The sequence below is a fragment of the Syngnathus typhle genome, linkage group LG4 (genome assembly GCF_033458585.1).
Source record: "Syngnathus typhle isolate RoL2023-S1 ecotype Sweden linkage group LG4, RoL_Styp_1.0, whole genome shotgun sequence".
In the NCBI taxonomy this organism is placed as follows: Eukaryota; Metazoa; Chordata; class Actinopteri; order Syngnathiformes; family Syngnathidae; genus Syngnathus; species Syngnathus typhle.
The window spans coordinates 9,619,731-9,644,402 of record NC_083741.1 but is presented as its reverse complement, the minus strand read 5'-3'; the positions used below and the strand labels follow the sequence as shown (position 1 = coordinate 9,644,402).

Here is a 24,672-nt window from a genome sequence, read left to right as displayed (position 1 = left end):
GCCCTGTTCTACCCCCACCCCCCCTTCCATGGCTCTTGCAGTGTGTGCATATGGCGAGCAGCAAAACATGGTGGGATCTGGACACAGAACATGTTGTGCCAGATAGCATGTGTGCACGGTGGGAGTGTTTTGGGGCAATGCCAGCAGGAGTGTGGTTAGCTGCTTTGGTCCAAACCAAAAAATTGTAAGATTAAGCTGCCATCTTTATAATATGAAAATAACCCTGCTATTCATTATTGAGAGAGGTTTGTTCCAGCATTGACATCTACAAGTGCAGACAAAAGAAAAAACATTGAAAAATAAAATTGTCATATTGCACAGAGAGCTGATAAACTTTTTAATCATGGACTTACTATGATCAGACACACACACGCACACACGCACGCACACACACGCACACACACACACACGGCGCAGGCGCGTGCACACGCACGCACACAAATAGGAGACTTTCCTTTATTCATTCAGAAAGCACAATGAACAAGAGGATTTAAGGGCAGGTATTTCTTGGTTCTTGAACCAATGAAACAAATAACTGGAAGACAAAACTCCAGAATGGACAAAAAATCCAGACGGAACAAACTTCATTTGCTGCTGGCAAAGAGTTCAATTTGGCAGCTGAATAGAAGGCATAAATGAACCTTTACGGATTTATTTCGACTCACCCGCCTAATCATGTCGTTTTCGTACAAGGGTGATCCACCCCGAGACTACTGCCTAATGAAAATATAAAGTCTGAAATTACACGTTTTCTTTGGAATGACTAAAAGAACGCACCATTTTTTCGAGCTAGAATTAATCCATCTTTATCATCAAGACTACGCCCAAAGTGATTCCTCATTCATCCACTGATGCACACAAACATTTCTCGATTCTTAGTTATTTTTTTGTAAACAAAAGATAACACACGAATCTCTTCTACTCCTTTTTTTCCGTCCAAAAACAGGACAATGTTTTGACGCTTTGTGGCCCAGGACTGGAGGTTTTATCATTGAATCCTCCTCTTTTTTGAAGAACTCCATTTGGGGGGGGGGGGGGGGGGGGGGGGTCACAGCACATCACCCACACACATCACGCACAGACAACAAGGGGGTCTGGTCAAGGTAAATGGTTACACAGCTTCCCGAGCAAAAAGAAAAAGTCCACTTTACATCCATTGCATTCATCAACTTCCTGATGCTTGGGGCATGATCAGGATATACGTAGACTGGCAGTGACAGCAACAGCAGAGTAGAGACAAGTGCTCCCTCGCTCTAACATCATATGGGGGCAGTGCCATTGGCCCACAGGGCTGTTTCTGACCTCTATGCTTAACACCATACAGGAGTTTGGGATTTTTCCGTTGTTTTGGTAAACAGTACTTGTATTCTCGTGTGGCAAGAGGTACTGCTCTTGTGTTTAACACTAGGAGTGGTTGACAAGAAAGACACAGTGGTATTGTGAACAAAAAAAAAAAATCTCATAAAAAGACAGTACAAGGAGGAAGTGGGTGGACATCGAATACATTTAAAGGTCAGAGGAATGAGAGAGGAGGGGGTCAAGTGGGCATCACTGTTTGACAAGGGGTGAAATTTAGGAGTCAAGGATTTCAAAGAGGCCTGAGAACAAAGAGGTGACGCACACTGTCTGCAACCCGCGGCCGCAGCTCGAGAGCAGGATATGTGAGCCGAGGGCACGGAGAACAGAGCCCGCTCGCTCCCTCAGGCCTTGAGTGCATGCCATTGGGCCACGGCAGTGCGGGGATGACCCATCATGTCTTTCCAGTGTTTCACCTCCGCGGGGCCACTCTTCCATGAGAGATAAATCTGCCAGGAGCAGAGACAATATTAGCTCATGGACTGTGTCACCAAGTGACGATACTGAACTTTTGTTGAAGCATATTATCAATAATCCAAAGCAAACATATTTGATTGAGGTGTTACAAAGGGTTAGAATGAACATGAACGTCTTATATTAGATGAGTGGCTGCACGACATAAACCAGCAGGGGTCAGTAGAGACTGGCTGGGTGATTAAGTGAAGCTGGCCTGTCATGAAGTCAAAAATACACACAGGAAGAGGAAGAGGCAGGAAGAAGCGAAGAAGAGGGAAGGAGTTACCTTTCCAATGACATCATTGCGACTAAGCCTGTCCTTGTCCATGACAGTGATAATTATGGTGGTCTCCCTCAGCACGTGGGCAGGCACGTCAAAGGGAAAGGACTCGTTGAAAACAGGGTTTAGACAACGCTTCATTACCACCGTCTTTTTCTTCTCCACACGCTTGTCCTTGTTCATCAACCACACCTTCACGTAGGGGTCTGGGAAGAGCAATATGAATTGTTAACCCGGTATTACGTGTGTATGACGTCATGGGTTTAATTCCTCTCTGTGGTCGTTCATATTTCAATATTTTTGAAGTGCACACGACAATGATGCATAAAGGAACCAATTAAAGGAGCCCGTGTACCAGAAGTGCCTCCAATGTCCATGGCTTTGAGGTTGCGGGCTTTGACGATGCTCACAGTGATCGTGTTGGCGGTGGGGTTGTAGCACAGAGACACCAACAGATCTCCTCGGCTTCCCTGGTCAAATGATACACACTTGTTTTATTGTAATGCTCTTTTCAATTGTTCTCCCCTCTTCTTACTGTGTTTTCTTCTCGCAGTCTGTGTTCAATCCACCAACCTGTCAGATGCTCAGTATTCACTTCTATCTTCTCCCACCGGCATACTGTCACAGCAGCCAGCAATATGACATCAACCATTACATTCTGTCCCATCTCCCCTCCTCCCACTCCATTCCTTCTGCCACCTCTTTTCCCCCCTCTTTACTCACACTGCCATCGCTACATGGTTTCAATTCCTTCCAGAAAGTCTGCATGTTGGCCAGATCCAATTTGTTGAGGGGGATGGACACCTCTCCGATGGGGTCATTCCTGCTGAAGCGGTCATAATCCAGAACCTGCAGGTAGAGAGTTCTCTGGACCACTTTCTCAAATGGGAACCCTGAAATAAAAATATAAAATATATAGTAAATAATAATAATTTATAATAAAAAAATATATGTAAAAAAATTAAACAAACAAGCAAATAAATGCCATTCAAACCTTCAAACAAAAAGGTCTCATTCCAATGTGGGTTCAGATTCTTCCTCTTCACTTTGGTCTCCAGTTTGTGCTTCTTGTCAGGCAGCAGGTAGAGTTTGACAAAGGGGTCGGAAGTGCCGGAAAAGTCCTTGGCAGGCAATTCCTGGCCCTTGAGGATTTTGACAGTGAGGGTGGAGTCCTGGAAGCTGTATCCTACGCTGAACTGAATGCGACCCAACTTCTCACACACTGGTCCCTCGTGTTCGTCTTCTTCCGAGCCTGGAGACAACTGGGAGAGGCGATGACAATGAATATTCCAGTCTGAGAGCATGAAGGGAAGGAAATAAATGGTAAATTACATCCATCCATCATTTCATAGCTGTGTGTATATATATATACTATGTCAGTATAACGTGTTATTAACGTGATTAGTCCAAACCCCTTTTGTCGTGTGATTAATGCTCATTTTGGCCTTATAAAATCTTTACCCTTTTCGCGTCCTGTTGCCATAGAAAAACTACACCTCACCGGAAATGAGCACGCCACACTGGTGACACTAGTCTGAGCTTGATATGCCGAGATTTCATCAGTTTTTTGACATAAAAAAAAAGCATCATGGTGAGTGGTCTGTTCATTCTATTTTGGAGAAATCAAAAACAGGGTAAATATGATAAATCAAGACCATTATATTGCTGCTAAATTCAAAACAAACTTTGAAATCAGTTTATTGCACTCTAGGGTGAGTCCTTGCTTACATTTTAGATGCATGTTTTTATATTTCCCCAAATTTAAATGGAAAAAAAAGCAAGGGATTTATTTTCTTTTCTTTTTTTTTTTACAATAAATAACGATACGATTGAGATTACCCTACTTGGGCACAAAAGGCACACGCTGATGGCATGTCCTTAAATTCAAGGTGACAGTGGATAGTAATCAGGCCCTGCTCTTTATAATGTATTGAACCAAAATGCAAACTAGCTTAGTGTGTTGTCACATTCTCCAGTATCCACTGTGCATGACAGCTCTGGTATGACAGCCCGATTATCTGTCGGTAGACTGACCCTTTGACTGACGGCGGTACAGCCTGCAGAAATCCAGTTAAAATGTGCAATCTGTTGGGAAAAGAGCTGGGAGTATGACTTAAGGAACAGTCCCACATATTTCATATCCAATTCCATACTTTCCACACTTGTTTCAGCCAGTGCTGCTCGACCTCATTCTCCTTTGTCACTTTTCATTATTCAGCCTGACACTCTAAAATGACCCCAAATGCACGGACACGTATGCGCTCCCATATTGGAGCATTGGCTCTGCTCTTTTTCTCATGAGTGCTTACCTTCTTTTACCTATGAAATTGCCAAATCACAGAAAACTATTGTTCAACGATATACACAAATGACCTGCAATTGCATTGTATTACTGAAGTGAAATGCCATATTTTACGTTTACAACGACAACAAGAAAGCCCAAAAAATATATATATATAAGCAACACAAAAATTTAAGAAATGTATTTCATCAAAGCTTAATTCCATGGAAAGAGCCAGGAATGTTGTAGGTCATCATGGTACTGGGAGATGTACACAACCATAATCTCTATCTCTTAAACCAAATGGTGTGCCAAAACAATGCAGCTCCTTTTGTCTTTGACAAACAGTGACCCCTCACTATTCAGATTTTATTGGATACTCAAATCACAATTGTTGTACTACTCCGGTCGGTGCAATTAATTAATAATTAATTGGAAGTCTCGCCGCAATAGCCTATTCCATGAACAATAGACCGCACCTCGGCAATATGTACTTATCGTAAAGAATGGACGTTTACAGACAATTTGATTTGGAAAAAAAATCCCTACATCGGACTATATGTTGTTTGTTTACAACCTGTAAAAACACCAATTACCAGTACTACAAATTACTAGACTCCCCTGGTTGCTGAACTTCTCCTGAATTCTTCCAGTGTTAATTAGTAGAGGCAACAAAAATGATCCCAAATAAAAAGTCATGCATCGCTTGGGTTCCCTGTAGTGTTTTATCCCTTGAACATCCTAAGTGCAACTGTATGGCGTTTGCGGTATGCCACCATGGATGAATTTGACCATGTCCCTCTCTGACATTTTTACACTCGATGGGTAGGATGGCACTCAAAGACCCAACTATGCATCAAAACCAATAATGATATTGATGATTAAAAAGATGTAGGTAGTACATAAAGTACTATACATGCAGTATTGCAGCCTTATGCCATCCATGGCTCAGTGAGTGCCATACAAAGGTGTTGGTGTCACTTCCTGATAAAGACCACATGAGAGACAGGATCTTCAGCGTCACCCTTCACCAACCTCAGTCATCTTAGATTTTGCACGATTGGATTCACATTGAGCGGAATTTCCCGATGGAGACAGTGACAAAGCAATCAAAAAGCTTTAAGATTTAGCACATGACAAATATTTTGACCATAGTGGTGAAATAGCGTATCCTGAATAACAATGGTAAATCTGCTCAGAACAAAGTACTAGAACATCAATAAGCAGCACTGTTTCAATTCCTTTGGCACATCATGGAGTGCACATAATTACAGTATACACAGCAACCCAATAGCTGGTACATTTGCATTGCATGTTCTTTCACAACTAATTCATAAACTCAGCTGAACAAGGCCTCCCTGTGGTGCTTCACAGATGGGTCAAAATGGGAGCGTTAGAAGAAAAACAAATGCTTTAAAACAAATGTCAACACATATTTTAAAATAAACCGAATACATAAATTAAAGCACATATGACATTTCGCTAAATACTACTGGATAGCACTCAACTATTTTAACTGCTTTTGATTTGGCCACTTGGGGGCAGTAGATAAAAGGTTGTAAGTACAAAACTGGGGTTATTAAAATTTGATTAGACTGCGCAAAACATTTGACTGTTGATCTGAAAACAAATTGAACTGTGAGGATTTCCTCTCGAGCCATTTCAAAGGTCTTTGCATCCGATTAATTTCAGGGAACTTGTCAGGGAAAGCTCCCACAGATCTTTCATATCAATTCTTAGCTAACAAGCCTCAAGATTGATTGGCAAATAGTTGATCAACGAAACAAGTTTAACCAAACAGATATATATTTTTAGAGAGACGAGATACAAGAAATTTGCTCATGTGTGATGTCTGCACGTTTCTGAGACCATATCAAACAAATGACTGACCTTTTCTCGTAAATAAATACAGTAAATGTGATCCGACAAGAATTCAGCCTTTGTTAGAATTCCATTGTGAAAATAAAAAAGTTAACATTACTGATATTATAAATGTTTTATGCAATAATGTCTGTGAAAAATTAAAAGGCTACTCCCCTGGCTGACACATGGCATAAAGAAACATTAATTAATTTTGATTTCCAGTTCTATTCCACAAAGAACAAGAACGAATGCTATAATTGTCAGAAATGCATCTTATTCTCCGCCATGAAGATGATGATTACTTTTAGATTAGGTTTAGCCAACCTACACGTATAAGGCAGCTGAAGCTTGTTGCTAGTGAGTTGACATGGTGCAAACGGCACCGAGCTTTCCGCGACCTCTGACTATTCACACGTACTATGCTTTTCGGGACTGTCTCAGCGGCTCAATTATCGCAAAAAAAGAAGTCTGTGATTCTCAGTTTTGCTATTCAATGTGTTTTGATGAGGTGCTAAATGGATATTATGACTCACAAAGTGTGCTGTGAAACAGTCCCTGCCACAGCGTCAATGTCGAAATGTAAGCAGAGCTGCATTCACACACATAGCAGCATTCGCAAATAGACTTAGCTTCTGATAAGTCACCTATACTGTACTTGATCGACCGGATGGGTAGTGGGCGGGAATTTGTGTTTGAGTATTTGATTGTTTTTACGGGTTCCAGAATTCGGGCTGCCGGTGAGATGACGAGAGACAGTCAGCCGTGCAATGTGGAAGAGGAACATCTGCTGGGGACACACACACTCACAAGTGAGCTGCAGCCTATTGTTATGCTGACTCTTTTCGCCACAATGATGAAAGGCAGTCTATGAAGACTCTGGAATGGTAAAGCTCAGGTATCGGCCCCTGGCTGTCATGGTAATGAAAGTCGGACATGCCATTAACTCAGCAGTATATGGGTTGAAATAGACTGCAAGACAATAGGGCTCATAATTAGTGATCCTTGGGGAATATTGACAGGAGCATGTCATAGGTGTATTATTAAGACACACTTGAACTGTCTTTATCTTTCCTTTAAATTTACTTCAATTTAATATGTTATGACGATGTTATAAAACGTTGACCGTTGTTGTGCAACAACAGTATTTTGATGGCTTGGAACATTTTCATATTCTCGTCAACCCACTCGCCCCATTTCTTGTCTCAAGGCTTGCATGTCACTTTCATATTGGATTAGAGGCGATGATTTGGAAGTGCCCTCTGATAATAATATGACCATAGCTATCTCATTCACTTGGATTTGAGAAGGTTTTGCTGACTGCGGCCATCAGGGATGACTTTAGTTACAAGGAACCAAAAGAGCAGTGTATCAGTCAACGTGTGTCGTGTGTTACCATGAGCATTTCACTGGTGACTGAGTTGGCTAAATCGGAGACGGATGAGTTGGCATTGTGGGCCGAGCCCTGCCGGCGTCCACTCTCATCTGGGGTGTGACCTCTGGGACTGCTGCCTAGTTTGTTACCAGGAGTCCTGGATACAACAGAAAAACACACATGCACTTAAACAACCGCTGCTTTCTGGTGAGGATTTTTCTTCTTGGCTATTGTGCTCAGCCAATAAATGTAATAATCTAACAAAATAAAGTAACCTAGTACTCACTTTCAGCTCATCAATACAATTGTCCCTTACCTCATTTTATAGATAACTACTCAAAAGAGAGTTTGAATCAATCCCAAACATGGTTTATGATTAACCGCTGAACCAAAATTCCAATGGGCATTTGTATTTTAATTATTGTATCATATTTAGAATGTCTGAGAGTAAACAGCTCTGTTGTTAGCAGCTTTTTATTATGTGTCACATCACATTATTGGTGATCGCATCAGTAGTCAGTGGCCATTCATATCTTTGGTCCAACACGTTCAGCGTCTTCTTTTCACCTCACAAATGAGGATTATTTGAGTCGTGCTCTTATAGTGTGATCGGCTCATTGTAGTTGTAGCGTGCAAAGATTTAATTTATCCTTTAGATCTCTTTCAACAATGTTCTAATCACACCAATTACTGCGATAAACGTAGTTACTGTATATTGTGATATGAAATTGTCATGCTGTTTCTTCATCAAACAGATCATATATTATTATTATTATTATTATATTTTATTTTTGACTTTCAATTGTCTATTAATAATGTTCAAAGCAAAGAATATTAATCTGATTGGAATGCCTGTTACATGATTTTTTAGATGATATGGAACTATTGCAAATATTATTTATGGACTGGCCAAATGTTATGACAAGAGCGCAGCATAAAACCTATGAATTACAACTATGAATTAACATATTGTATTTGTTAATGGCAACCCCAGAAACAAATAAAACAGGCCATAAATAGGTTTCAAACCCAGAAACACTAAATATGAGTTATTATTGTGCCAGCTCAACTGACCGAAAAACAATACATGACTTTTTATGTTGCACATAAAAATGAACACCAAAAAGTTCTAAGGTGGCAGCCACCGAGTGTGCCAAGCTGCCTGATTTATTTGTAGAGACAGATGCTGTAACACAGTCGCACCATTTCAAGACGTGGGCGGCCATGCCCGTGAGACAGAGCGAGAGGGACAAAGTGACCTGCCCCCCTAAATGACAGACAGTGAGCCAGCCGTAGGACCTGAACGTGCACCAAAGCTGTACTGTACTTGTCTTACATTCTCTTTGCTATAACAGAAAATATGTTGTGGGGACCCTCGTGGAATTTATTGGAATAAGCACACTGAGTATCATTTCTGCATCAACAGTACCATTCAGTTCAGCACAACTGTAGGCTAGAGCCTGAGGATATCCAATTGCTTTATGAACTGTAGAGAAGAGACCCGGGAGTTTTATTCCAAACCTGACAAGAGATGACATTCCTCATCATGAGCCTGCTCTCCTGGATTAGAGCGACCAAGGGGGAACGTCAAGGAGAGTGTGTGCTTCATGACCCCCTCTGGTCACAGTGAGTGCACTGATCTTTTTACTAGTCCATCTTAAGTATTTGGTAAATAGCAGTTGAGTATTTAGCTTTATATTCTGTATTACTTTAAGTTATGAAATAGTCCACTCTGCGTATAGTCAACTTTATGATTTGATCTACTGAAAAAAAGAAGTTTTTCATGCTATTTAAATTCATTGAGACTTGTACATTGTGATCGTTCTTATACTCTCTGATAAAACAAAAAGCAACATGCAGGTTCAAATACATTTTACAACGACTTACAATTGTCACAAGAGACGCTAGCTTTTCATTCTTTCACCCCAACAACTAACTTTCCACATTGCTACACAACCGAGAAATATAGAGAAAAGAGTGCACAGGGTCAGAGTTGAAATATAGGTTCACATCCTTCTAAAAGTAAACTCAAAAAGCTAGAAAATAGAAAAAAAGATATAATAACTAACTAGAGTGCCAAATACACAGTCACACAAGCAAATCAGAGTGCACACCTAACAGAAATTTCACGGCGAAAGCTTAGGGAACAAAACAGCCCAGGTTTAGTTCAGCTGAAATGTACACTGGAAAAAAGGAAGCAAATGGCCGTGTTATATTACGTAAAACAAATACGAGAAAGCTGGCGAGGGAATGCTGCTAGATGGACGGACGGGGGTTGTACCATAAGGAGACAAGTAAAAGCGAGTCCCAGCTAATGAGAGAAACACAAAGGAGACGATGGTGACCCAATGAAGAGGAGAAACAATTGATTTGTCACGGTATGTTTCTTCACTGTGATTTGCAGGTCAGAGCAGCTACAATACAGCACGGAGTGAATTCAAAATGCAATGCTGTCCATTTTGAAACACATGTCCAATAAACAAATATACCAGGAGGTTGACACACCGGTCCACTGACTTCCTCTTTCCTGGTATGTGTGTTTACGGACCACTTGGTGTCTTATTACATGCATGGGTAGGTTAGCAATAGTTGGAGTGGTATTTTTCAATACCGTGGGGTTCAAATACAGATGTAAAATATGCATTCGTGTTGGGATCCAATACTAACAACAACAAAAATCTGTTGTGAATGGTTGCAGATATGACTGGACTGTGTTATGTTGTTTTCATGAAATTAATATATTGTTTTTTCCCAACATTTCTTGCATCAAACACAAAAAACACAACAGCGGACAAACGGGATGGGTGTTTTGAGAAGATTAAAATTATAAATAATATAATCAGTATAATTTATAATCCAAAAATAAAAAACTAATTGGTATGTGTTGTCAACTATGCTGGTAGGCCTAGGGCACTATGCAATAGAATTTTCCCAATATGCATATACGATTAGACGTTTAGAACATTTAAAACTGTAACACAACGAACAAAATAGAGAGCTGCTGATAGCATCTCGCTTCAACTTTAAGACAGCCATTTCCTGTCAAAGCAGTTTTGCTTTAGCCTAAGGCAGGGATTGTGAAAATAATTCTTAAAAATAAAATGGATTTTTTTATTTACACTTTTTCCAGCTAATTTTGTGAATCATCTACATATCCAAATGATGTCAAATGTAGCTGAGATTCCCAAAATAGACAGATGCAAATAAATAGCCTGTAAAGGTCTATCCTTCTTTGATGCAAAATAAAAAAATATTTTTCTTATTAATAATGGACAAAATCAGTTGAAAACCTAAGGGACGGAAACCCGTTCACTGCTGGCAATAGAGGACATAATATATGCCTGTCAACTGGATCGCGAGCCCAAGAGTCAATAATTTCCTACTTGTAGAAGTGCTAAGATCAATGAGAAGTCACTCAACCCCATTAAATCAGAAGCCAGCACACACACACCAGAGACCACAAGGACAATCACGCTTACGTAAACATACACATGCACGTGCACATGCACAGACACAATCACACATACGATTTTGTAGTGTTGTTTCAGTGGAGATGTGCATTGTTTTCATAATCCCAATCAGATGGCCACATGCTGTCATAAAGCCAATCCTGCACAAGATGGTTCGAGATCATCATTTCCCAACATTCAGTGAAAAACCTCACGTAACATCCCCCAAAAATAAATGTAAAGTATGAGCACAGAAATAACAACAGGGATTATTTTAATCTATTGTAGCTCTGCAATGAGGACTCATTATATAAATAGAAGAAACCATTTGAATTAACAATGACATAACTAACTGGCCAGAGATTTTGAGAAGAAGAACCTTCAATAAAAATAAGTGGTAGATGTCTTTCCCCCTGCACTGACACAGATAATAGTGAAACATATTTTGCCTTTCGTTATAGCAAAACATATTTTTGCATTCTAGGACAATTGCGATTGTTGAACTGTAAAAAATCCATGTGGACTCTCAACGCAACTCATCTTTATTTATACTGTGCTTCCACAACAACTTCAGCTGTAACACATACTCATTCTGTGGGAGTTGAAGTTACCTATTAAAGTACAAATTTTGACACCACTCGACACTGAGAAAAAATATTGCACTGCACTTATCTGCAGAATAACAATCAATCCATTAGCACAAATACTATTTAATTACCCATATAAAACTCATGACTCCTTTTATCAACTTGATGAGGTTGTTTACATCAAGTCAATAAATATACACCTGCACTTTATTTCATATTTTACCTCAAAGAATAAAGCTACGTCGTGCTTCCAACATCTGCGCTGTGTCGGCTCTTTTTGCTTGCTTGGGACTTGGCGGGGGGGAAAAAAAACACTACTTACATAATTTATCCTTATAGGTTGATGTAACCATGACTACTGAAATATGTGCACCAACTTAAGGTTGTACTCAACTATCATCATGCATTTTACACAGGTAACCATGGCTACCGAACCCTTTAAAGAGGGGCATTAAAAGCCAAGTATGCTCAGCAGCGAGGCGCATGTTTAAAATAATACAAAGCCCTCAAAGGAGACGCCAAAGTGTAGGAACATCCTTTTTGACTCTATTCATATTTACATGTAAACTCTTGCTGACCTTTTTGAAAAACACCGTAGCTCTCCTTTGGTCATGTTCAAGCAGATTCATAAATGCCTTGAATCAATAATTAATGGAACTTAAGCCTTAACTTAACTTGGGAGACAGTCTTCACCATCACAACTACAGTATATATGTACAATTACAAGAACAGGTGCCCAAATCCTTTGGAATTGACTTTGAACAAAATCAAGCCCAAATGGTCCGTCAAGTGTTGACTTCCGTTGCGACATCAATCAGTCAGGCCAAATATCCATGGACGGTGTAAATCTGATTCCAAGAGTTGGTCAGGTGGAGTTTTATTCTTTCAATGGCTGAAAGCCAGTTTTGAGCCTCTAATACGACTTCTAGGACAACTCCATGTCTAAAAACCCGAAACAATTGTCATAAAAAATAATGTGAGCAAGTGCAGCTTTGAGATAATCATTCTCTAAGGATATTAGAACAAATCTCACAATATTTTTTAATTATTTGCGGGTCGAAAGTTGCCTGGAAATTCAATCTTACAACTGTACCTATTATTTTCAACACAGGAAGTCTTGATTTTCTACCCCAACTGTCCAGTACTGAGCTAGAATTGTAGCAAAAGGCCACAAATTAGCATTTTGTGCACACATTATATTCACGTTCCTACAATATTGTGCCCCCCTTTTCACCTTGGAGCATCTGGCCATGCAAAGTTCTCTGCATGCCCCTTGCCCCATATAATTGATCAAAAAACACAACATAGAACAGCTGTGACAAAAGTAAAGTGTGTATAACCTCCGTGTGTTTATAGTGGATGCACTGTCCCAAGATGCTCAAGGCATCGTTTCGTTCTTTTTTGCTAACACTGTAAATTCATGCATGGGAATTGTGCGCGGAGGAATATCATTTTCTTTTTAAGATGTGCAGCAATAGGGCAGATTCATCATTCCTCTACGCTGACAGCCCAGTTGTGCTGTGAGAGCATGCCATCACAAGCATCACCATCCCCAGCGAATGAAAAAGATGGATGAATATAAAAAAGACTGAAGGACACAGCCTAGCTGACAGAAGGGTAGGATGAGAGAGCAATGGATCCAAAGATATTTTAAATATGACAGATAAGACAAGCTTTGTCTCTTAATAAGTCAGCACATTATACATTATAGTAATTTATCATATAGGATGAGATATTAAAATATGCGTATTGTGCGGCAATGTCTTGTCTTTGTGATACTAAATATAAAACCTAAGTCATGACACTGTCCGCGCTTCCTTGTCCAGATCTAAATGTGAATGAGCTTTGCTTGTGTCATTAAACAAAGAAAAAATTGCCATGTTACAGATGGCTAAAGCTTGCTCTGTTGTCAAAATATTGCATGTGAAGTGTTATTGGCGACATTCATTTTGTACTCTTTTGAAACTCAATATGAGGGATGTTTGATCCCACATTTTTCATATGAATACCAGTACAAGACTCAACAGTTTGTAGTCACCGATACCAAATCTTGATACCACTAGTATTTTTGATATACAAGAAAATTCCTGTGAAAAACAATTTCAGGTAATTGAAAAGAAATTCTTATATATCCATATGACATTGTCAGTATAATTGCATGAAATTAATGTTTTTATTATTCTCATTTGTAATGTCCAATTCCTGATCATAAAACGACCACAAGAGGGTGTCCACTGGTATCAGCTGCCGTCGTAAGTTCCGATACCTTGAAATAAGACCAATATCGGAACTGATACCTAACATCGGTACTCACCCATTCCTACTCAAAACCATTAATCACTAATATTTTTGATAATCTCTCGTAAAATAATAAAATTATACCATACCTAGCATCGGTACTCACCCATTCCTATTCAATACCATTAATCACAAATGTTTTGGATAATCTCTCGTAAAATAATAAACTTGTCAGCCACAGTTGAGCGCTGAATGGAAAGCTGATCAGTACAGGGGATGGACATGAGGGGTCCAGGAAGTCCCTTGTTGCCAAGGGGGTTCTCCATAAACATACATACATACATAGGTCATGTTGATCACCTAACCGCCTTGGGATACCACGGAGCATAATAACACTTCCATCTCCCATGATGGATGAGGCCTATGCTCCCATGTCAGCCCACTCAGGGCTCCCCACTGAAAGGAACAAATCACCGGTGGCTGCTGCCTCACCACGCAAGCTAATACAACTAATGGAGTCGTCTGTAGTGGTTGACCGGCTTGCTCTTGTTTACGTTTTATATCCATTTGCACTTATGTGTTTGCATGGAGGTGAAAACCTTTAACCAATTAACAAAGAGTGTTTCTTGCCATCACCCTCATTAATACATCTTTGTTAGATGCTTTGATTTTCTTCTAATTGAAATCACAAACAAGGGAATGATCTCGGGTTTTCAAAATTAGTTGTAATGTTGTTGTTTTTTAACATGACTATTAACATTTATTGCTGACCTAACCTTTTTTATCCTCATCTCAGGCCACTGGCCAGCCTGGAGCGTCGTTATGAGGCACTGTGATTACTGGCTCAGAGTTGGATTTGCTCTCCGATAAAAGGAGGAACCAATATCGTGCCTGATTGACAATATGCAGTTGCAACTCAGCTGGTAACAGAGAACATGATTTTGACTGAGGCCACTAACCACTCAGCTCTTTTTATGGCATTTGAGGACATGGTCTGTAATTCTCTCTATCTTTATTTGTCTTTCTGGCGAAAATTGGATTTTATCATCAAAGAGCAACGTGGACACTTTTATTTAGGAGCTATATACAGTAAGATTTTAAGAGACTGTTCCCTTTCTGCTATCTGTGCGGGTGGATTACAAAATGTCCTCTAGATGAGAATCCATTACCGTATTTTCCGGACTATAGGGCTCACCTAAAAACCTAAAATTTTCTCAAAAGCCGACGGTGCGCCTTATAGTCCGGTGCGCCTTATATATGGACCAAATTTCTAAATTTAAACTGGCCCGAAGCATTGTGTCATGAAATCAATCACAAGTGGCCCCCTGAAGACTATGAATCATGAATCAAAAAGACTATGGATCATTATTTTGGGATTATAAAGTAATTTGTTGCATCTGAAGTTTAAATAAAAATGATAAAATGGAGAATGATTTGATTTGGATTAAAAATTTGACATGATGCATTAATGGTGCACCTTATATAAGGACAAAGTTTTAAAATGGGCCGTTCATTGAAGGTCCGCCTTATAGTCCGGTGGACCTTATAGTCCGGAAAATACGGTAGTTTCATTTTGGTGATCCGTTTCTGTCTTAACTGCTTGACAGCTATCAATTATTATTTTTTTTTTCAACCAACTGGAGCCTATACAACGGAAAATATAACAGATTTCCAGGCTTCTGTGTGAAGAATTTCATGTATAACAAGATATGTCGTTAAATATAAAAGTGAGAATGTGAAAATGTCGTTTTGTTGTAACAAATTCATGAATGTTCGAAATGCTAACTATTTGGTTTGACTGCTTTTACAAATACTGAGTTGAGCTTTGTCGTCCAGGGCTCTTTGAAATATACTGATATTCATTTCCCGATTGCACGCTCTGTGTGGCGGATGTCTGAGCTCATTAAGATTCAGCTTAGCTGTGCAACGACTGCTTTCTGTGCTGATAATAAGCTAAACAGCGTCGGCGGTCCCATCACAGTTATCTGCAGGTGTCTGATTGTGTCCAGTTCTGCAAAGGTCTTAAGTCGGTTTTGGTTGAGTCAGTCAAACACAGTAAAGCCCCTATCCTACTGAGCAGCAAAGAAATGCGAATGTTTTCAAAGGCAGCTAATTTTTCGTCCACGTCAGGTTACTCACAAGGTCGCAAATGTTTGCAAAACTTTCATCAGATATAGCTTTTGTATTTTTTACTTGTTCAAAGGATATTTTGAAGATTCTCTCGCGGCAAAGAAAAGTACAGACTTTCCGTCTGTCAAAACATTTGGTGAACATTTGCAGCCTATGGTTTTTGGCCGACTGACAATGACATTTTTATATTTGTCATCAAAAAATGGGTATGAGACAATAGACAACAGTGAATCTTTTTATTTTTATCGCTACGTATTTAGTTTCTACATTTAAGGCTAATTGTGAGCATTGAGGAACTTTGTCAGTTCTTAAGGTGTGTGTCTTCACTTTATGAGAAATTATGGCCTTGCCGTTCCAATTTTCTTGCAATACGAGATGTGTATCCTGAACATTTGTGCAGAAAGTCCTTTATGATAGATTGTGATAGCTTCACTTCTGTCACTTGGAAGTTATTGCTGATGAGCTCACTGTGTTTGGTGCACTAAAACAGTCCTCACAATTACAGCCACCAAATTAATGATTAATAAAGATCTACACCTCTTTCGAACCATTTTAATATAACACAACTCTAAATTTCCCACAAAGTGAGGATTTATAGCAGGCTTGTTGATATGTACTGTCAGTGATGGGAATTCCATCCCTGGGACGGGACGGAACAGTCCGTCTCAGACAGATGTCGATTTTGTGGCCAGATGAGAAGTTTTTAAAAAACTGCCTATTCTTCACGTGTGGATCTCTGTTCGCTGCTCTGATCACCAGCTGGCAATGTTGCGTGTGTGTTGTCTTGTCAGTCAGTCCTTATACCTCTTGTGTGTGTTTGTACCGCTGCCTTTTGTTTGAGTGCATTGCGTTAGCGCTTCTTAATAGCCATCAATAATCATTTCGCCGTGTGTACTAGGACTTTTACAACAGCTGTCATTATTTCATTTATCCACTCAATTCAGGTAGTCGGGTTTATTTCATGAGGTATAGTCTCATGTTAGTGTCATGTAGCCCTGTTCGTGTGTGTGTGTATCCCTCATCTTGTTGTGCCCAAACCACTTTTGGAGCACCGCCTTTTTCCCATTGCCAAACTCGACACCTTCACATATATGTTAGACCCACACACACTCTCCATAATTACAGCCGAGCCCTCAATTGTTACGACCCGATCCCCATGGTGGCATGAGAAGGTGGGTCTAACAAAGACGTGTAGGTGTAGCCACTCTCCCTTGCACTGATTGGTGAGTTGAGGGCCACCAATCAGGGAGGAGCAGCTGGAGACCTCCCACAAAGACCTGATCAACACACAACATAATTAAACGGACACAAAAGATCGTGGATCAAAACACAACTAACAAAACGTGAATGTGAGGCTTTGCAAAGCTTTTTGGCAGTCGCCGTTTGCTTTAAATATACGCACGCCACCATTTTAATCAAATTGGGTTTCACATCTGTTGGACCATGACTTTTCAAGGACAAGCACGGGGATGAGGGACGATTATTTTATGAATATGGACGGAAGAACGAGGCCGGAAGGGTGTTCAGGTTGGGGACAGAAGAAGGAAATAATTCTTTGTCCGAGCTGCATTTGATTTGATAAATAAACCAAAAGAACTAAATGGATACTTCCCTGCAAAACATACTAAAACAATGATGCCCCTCTCTCTTACTGTCACAAAACAACTCAAATCTACTTAGACTGTATACTCAAGATTGTGATCCATTGTTTTCAGTCTACTGGGCACCGCTAAAATTGCCAGCAGTATGCAGACATTAACAAGGAGCTAAGCTGGTGCGGAGACCAAGAGATGAGGAAGAAGGCAGTGATGAAGATGGAGAGCTGTTATTACGTGCGGAAAGACACTAGACGATTTGGCCCACACAACCCCTCGAGCTAAAGGTTTCTCGGCGGGCCTGTGATTAGAGTTAGCTACTTGACAGAGCTTCAGACAATGAGGAGGAAACAAGAAAGGCGCTCAAGCTCCCTCTTCCAATAACCCTTGCCTGTTTGAAGACATAAAAACAGGCATTAACCTACCTGGCTATAATCCGATACTATTTTATCTGGAATGAACTCGACATTTACAGTTGACCAAGTCTCGGTTGCACACCAGCATACAATACAGAAGGGTTTAGAGAAATTTGTAATAAATGAAGTAAAAGTAGTGGAGAAAAAAAAGCATCAAAATACAAATGACTAACAAACTGTTTTTTGATATTGCAATGATGACAAGAATAAAAAAATCACAGAAGAGAATGCTTTGCAATACTGTATTAATGCAAGCTGTAGTGATTCTGCGTAAGTGGATTCTTGCGAGAGTTTTTTAGTGAAGTGAAGGTGACCGAGTGTGATTTGTAATTGGATTAGGAAATTGTAGGGGTGCTTTGACTGGAAGAAGGAAGAGGAGCATGCCGGATGGCGTCTGCTTGTTGTTGATGGACCATCCTTGTTCTCATTTGATGATGATGATGATAATAGAACTTTATTTATCCCATAGCAGGGAAATTCACTTGTCATCCATTTTTGTTTAGTTTGTTGCAAGCAACCACTAACTGTTGGACAAATACTAGTTGTCACTGCATTGTAGCTCTCGCACAGGGAAAAGATGCTTTACCCAACGGGTTATTGATCTAGTTTGATAATTAGAAAATGAGAAGTGGGACTAATGACAGAATTCAAAACAAAACATATCAGATTAAAGCAATGTAAAATAAATGCATAATGGGTTTTGTCTCACGACATAATTTGTAGAAGATACCTTTGGTGGTTTCATCACAAGAGTAGCTCTCTGAGCTGAATGAATATCAATTATGGCATGACCTCATTCAGTCTTTTATGACACACAGCCACCTTGGCACCTCTTTAGGCCAACTGACTGACTTTCTAATTATGGTCCATTTACCTCTTCTCTGGGGTGGTTTCATTTTCTTTGCTCGCTGGCGCTTCCTGTAGGTCAGGGAGGTTCGCGAAGTCATCTTGTTCGGCCAGTCCAATTGCTAGAGACAGAACAACCATCTTCCCCTCACTGGACACAGACGTCACATAAACCAACATATAAATACACCCAAATATCATTTCGGAGTACAGAAAGAGAGTGTACATATCAAATTTTATTCAGAATAGCAGTATGTTTATGATATGATTAAAGCTAAAACTTGTCCGCATACAGTCATGTCAAGCCAATGCCTTTTTTTTCTTACACAGTGGACACATTCTTACCTCAATTTTTTCAGACATGCAATGATTGAGACACCTTTAACCAGAAATATTATTTGCACACCATACAGAACATTCATGAACAAAAGAAGTTGTGTTCTGAACATCGGTTGGTTGTTACCTGAAAAACTTCAGATTTCCACGAACCAAATTTGAAGGAAGGCACAGGAAAGATTTTCATTTTGAGAACGAATTTAACCTTGGTTTGGATCAAAATGAAAGCGCAGATGATTTATTTTCTCTTACTACTGTAACAATCTGTTTGAATCGGGACAAAGCAAGGAAGCAGCATGTATGCTGCCACCTTAAAATAAACAATATCACCCTACAACAGCATGAAGCAAATAGAAATGATTTGAATGTGTGGTCATAAATGAAAAAATAGAGAGAGAAAAAAATCCAAAAATGTAATTCTTTTCATTCATGATTTTTACTATCATACTTACAGGAAAAAGTAGAATACTGTAGCACATTATTTATTGATTAAATCATTATGATCATTTTAGTGGTTGAATGTTATGCTTGATTAATTTCTGCTTTTTCAGAGAAGCAGTGAGCCAGCTCACATTTGGGTATGGTTAAATGTATTCAGTTGGAAATTCAAATTCAATGTATGACTAAAGAAAGGTTGTCAAGCTAATTTGAAAATTCAAAGCATACCAAAGGTTGTGGGTTGAACATAATAAGCGTCTGTGGAACGCACGAAAACAAAAGGTTTTTGAACATTTTCTTTGCTTCGTGACTTATTCTAGGTCACATCTATAGACATTGCTGTCTGCAAGTCTCATAGGAACAGAATTTGGTCTTCCCTTCGCTATTCTAAATTATGAAAGAGATATTATTATATTCTTGCATCGGTTGTGCTAGTTTTTGCATAATTCTCCATTTCCCCAGCCCATTTACCCGATTGTAATTCTTTTCTTAACAGGAGGTGTTTTGTTGGCAAAATATTGACAGAAAGAAAAAAGTCTCCCGCAAAGGCGTTGTTAACAGTACCAGCACATGGCTAAGGAAAATGGACCAGTACAGATGACCCGAAACGACACGCGCACTCTGACCTGAGGGCGCAGAAATCATTACCACGACATCAGTTCTATTGATTAGAAAAGAGAGGCTCACTGTTGCATGGCAGACCTGGAGTCACTTGGTTATACTGCCGCATTTGGTTATTCATAACCTTCTGATCACAATGGTACTCCGCGAACCCAGTGTGTGTTTCTTCCTCGGGGTCTAAAACTGAGGTGTTTGGCCAAATGGGGGTTTCAGGGACGAAGGGACGTGCCACCTACCGACGCACTATATGTGGCCAGCATTATTTGAACGATGATTCACATAGGCAGGGAGGTCACTGGCCTCAAGACACTGCGAATAGAAGATGGAGAGGAGCATAGAGCATGTGCATGTGTGTGTCTATTCGTGGTTTGTGGAGGAAGGGGCATTTATGTGAAGCTGCTTTATGGAGCATATCTTCTGTAATCTATCAGTGTGGCGGAATGGAGGGTCTTTGTGCTCAGTATGTTGAGCTGCCAGTAGCCTGGAAAACTTGAACAATATCAATGCTATTTCCTGACTCGAGACATCAGGAGTTCAGGCTACTGTCACGGTAGCACTTACAAGAACGACTTGACGTCCAGCCCTCTGTTGCGGATCTGTTCCATCATGTGGTCCCAGCTGCCTGGATTCGACCTGGAGCGTCCGGCCCCTCCCCCTCTGTATCGGGAGGCTCCAGCCGTACTCCCCCGGACCCCTCGTGGGCCCCCACGGTGGCCCCCAGCACCTGGACCTGTGTGCAGTTGGCCCAGGCTCTGTGAGGTGACTGGAGGGTCGTTAGGCCCCGGAGGGGGCTGGTGGGTGAGGGGCTGTTGGAGGCTCTGTTGTCGGACAAGAGGCCGGGGGCGAGCCACAGCTGAGGACGGGATGTGCTCCAGTGTGGAGGTAGTTGAGAGGGAGGCGTCTCCAAAACTGAGCAAAAACACAAGTGACATATGATCAATAAAACAAGGACAATAGAATTTGTGATGGTAGTCTGAGGGAGAAAAAAAACATTAAAAAAAAAAAAAACAATGGAAAGAGGTGAGAAAGAGAACAGATGTGACTAATAGTAGGAGTAAATCAAAGCTCAGCTGTGGAATTATTTGGTGGCATGGTGACACTAGAATTATTTTTTGCAGTGGTTACCTGATTTAGCTACCGTGGACCAGGGCTGGAATGTCACAAAAAACACAGGTGAGCAGCAACCTATCTTAGCAGCAGTCGACACCCACGATGGATCACCAGAAAATGGCACATAATGACTAACAAATTGACACTTTAGAGCGTTAATGTCATGATCTTATTTCTCTGCCTGTGTTTCCATTGATTTTGACGCTGACAAAGGCAATCAGCCGGGCTCATTAGCACAGTACAAGGATTATTGCATTATTTCGCATGGTTGTTCATCGCTCAGACTTTTTGATCTTTATTAATGCCCCCCCCCCCCTCCCCCCCGGCGCTTGTGGTGTTCAGCTGTATTCATTGGATGTCCACCTTCCTTTGTGACTTTGTCCATCTCTGTGAGTTTAGTTTGTTTCTGTGTCTCTAATTTATTAACGTCAACTTTTCTGTGCTCATAGTCTTCTTTTCTTTCATTTTTAACCAAATTTGCATATTCTTGGAATGAGGGAAGAAGCCAGGCTACCTCGTGAGTCCACACAAGCACGACGAGGACATGCAAATTCCATACAGGGCGGGCCGGTGAGAATTGTGAGGTAGATGTGCTATTCCATAATACTGACAACAAATGATTGATGTTCTTTTTTCTTTTCCTTTGTTGGCCATTTTTAATTCGATCCGGGACTTTTATTGGATCAAATTGGACTGTGCCGGTTGTCCCTAATTAAATGTATATTGTATATATGCATAATCTTAGAGTGTTGCTGAAATAAACATCAACTTAAATGAAGTGTTCAATGCACATCTGCACCACTAAAGTTTTTAATCTGTCTCTAATGCAGTGCTTCTCAATTATTTTCTGTTACGCCCCCCCCTAGCAAGAAGAAAACTATTCGCGCCCCCCCTCCCCACCGTGACTATCCTAACTTGTCTTGTAAGTCGTAAAATGTTGCACTGTCGCAAACGTGACAGAAGTAACAATGAGAGCGCCACTGCCCCCTGCTGTAGTAAACGCGCAATTACACTTTATTCTAGTACTGCCAAAAAAAAAGCCTGTTCCCCAGGGTCACACGCGCCCCCCCAGGAATAGCACCGCGCCCCCCAAGGGGGGCGCGCCCCACTATTTGAGAAGCACTGCTCTAATGAGACCTGAATTGCTTTGCAATTCCGTCTTTCCCTGAAGCTCTGTCCACATTATCACTCCTTTCCTTCTTAAATCTCAGTTAATTCAGCTTTTCAACACTTTTGTCCTCTCCCTAGTCTCACTCCATTTCTACTCCATCTCAAGTCACTATTCTTTAAATCAGACCAATTACCAGTTGATTACTCTTAATTATAAACGTGCTTCTGCCTCTATCGTCTCCTCTATCATTGTTGTCTGTTCACTTGTAAAGAGGTGTAAACAGCCCTGTCTCGAGCTAATCCTGTGCAGGATTTACTGCTTGAACTTATGTTTTGCAGCGCTTTGCAGAATTAACTCTGCTTGAACTCTATTGGAAAGCCAGAAGACGAACAGCAAGAGGAGAAAGGGATTGCTGGCTCAACTCATAGTCGACAATCTGCCTTCATTCATTCTTGTTCAATAGACCCTTTTAGAGTTTGTAAACAATGTAGTGTCATTTTGAGGGCGTGGAGGAAAATATCCATCCGTTCATTTGAATATGCAGGTTAGCATATTTCAACACAGTGTTTACGTAGGAATGGATGGGAATTTTAGTGAGTATGTGAGTAAACTGACTCTGCACAATCGTAAATGACGAAATATAACAACTTGAGTGATGACGTTCGTGTCGTGTGGCCGACTGCAAGTGCTGGCAAGTCAACGACGTGGCGAGTGGTCGTAGGCTTCGGCCATTTAGCGCCTATATGGCTTGTCCAGGCAGAATTGGCTTGGCAGAACAATTTCAGATTCTTACCAGCCAGACACGGGGCTCTGGGTTGCAGTCCGAAAGCTCCGTGCCCGCCACCAAACGTCACCAACCACCGTTGGTATTTACTTTGTCTTCCAGTGCTTCACAAAAAGCACCAACAAAGTCAATTCTTTCTACTCTGTCTCATTATTTGCATTCCGAGTTCACTTTTGTTCTTGCTTGAAAGTCAATTAGGGTGACTTTAAACCTTGAATGATTTTGTAATTAAGAGAAACTGAAGTGTGTGAAAACCAGACAGAGTGAAAAAATACAACAATACAGAGGCAAATAAAGGAGACGTGAAAGCCATTAAATAGAAATATGTCCACATAGGAATACTATAACATTACAAATAACGAAAATGGATTTGTTTAATAATCAAATTTAGTTTTGGGGTAATAGGCTGTTTGCATATGAACATTTGCGAAAGAGATCAGAGTGAGAACAGATCGATACAGCTAAAATGGAAGGAAATATGTTAGATTAGGGTCACTTACTCTCTTGGCTGACATCCTGAGGACTTTGCTACTTGACCTGGGAAATTCAAGCCAGTGAGGAAGCTTCTTTTGATTACTTTGCCAATACCTTGCATATTAAAGAGGATTCCAGCTCACTTGGATTAGATTTATGTACATACTGTATCAGTTTTACATGTGGATGTGGGTTCACTGTACCTTATATTGTGGAGACATTCAGGGCTCCTGTATAAAGCTAGTGTTGACTTTTGATGATGTTTGAATACGTGATATAAATAAGTGATTCTGAGGTGCAGCACAAATGAGCCTTCAACATGTTGTCATTATTGCTCACATTGCTGGCCGTAGAATATTAACTGTTGTAATAATGGTGACCACACGCTGGGATTCATAAGGTACATTATGCATATGTGATGAAGCAAAATGTCCAAGCCTGGGCAGTTTCTGTTCCCATGTGAGTAAATGCAAATACAAAAGTGTCAGCACAAAAGAGCACAGGGTTATGAGTCTAAGTAAGACTGCTTGAATGATCCTTTTAATAACTAATTTTCCAAAATATAACCTAATCATACTGAATGGCATTGTGATCATCTGCACATTTTACCAATAAAATTGGTTTGCTGAATGTACCGGTTGTCAAATGCTGAAGAAAGTCGAGATGATTGCAAGTAGATCGGCTTTTAGGTAACCAAAATTGCACCTCTCAAAAAACAGTTCTTCCTTTCACCTGATAAATAGAGGAATTAAGTTACATCTGGCTAGATTCACCATATTGAAGTGATGAAATGAGAAATGACCCAATACAATATCTCCCCTGCTGCTTTATGCAGCGGCCGACGTGGAATTAAAAAAGATGAGCAGATGAGCTATTTTTGAAGATTTCCTCTGAGCCAGTGTTTTCGTTGATAGCCATGAAATTGTCAC

General features: G+C 40.4%; 1 protein-coding gene across 2 annotated transcripts in view; it reads right to left on the bottom strand.

Annotated features, from left to right (window-relative positions):
- Positions 1-313: 313 nt before the first annotated feature.
- The window catches only part of syt7b (synaptotagmin VIIb), a 61,327-nt gene continuing 36,968 nt past the window's right edge, over positions 314-24,672 (bottom strand). For both annotated transcript variants that reach the window (XM_061277329.1, XM_061277331.1), the window contains 8 exons: positions 20,826-21,173; positions 18,898-19,020; positions 7,630-7,765; positions 3,087-3,354; positions 2,816-2,985; positions 2,448-2,562; positions 2,099-2,298; positions 314-1,805 (listed from right to left, as the gene is read on the bottom strand). In XM_061277329.1, the coding sequence (XP_061133313.1) occupies positions 1,701-1,805; positions 2,099-2,298; positions 2,448-2,562; positions 2,816-2,985; positions 3,087-3,354; positions 7,630-7,765; positions 18,898-19,020; positions 20,826-21,173 (1,465 nt within the window). In that variant the 3' untranslated portion in view covers positions 314-1,700. The remainder of the gene's footprint in view (positions 1,806-2,098; positions 2,299-2,447; positions 2,563-2,815; positions 2,986-3,086; positions 3,355-7,629; positions 7,766-18,897; positions 19,021-20,825; positions 21,174-24,672) is intronic.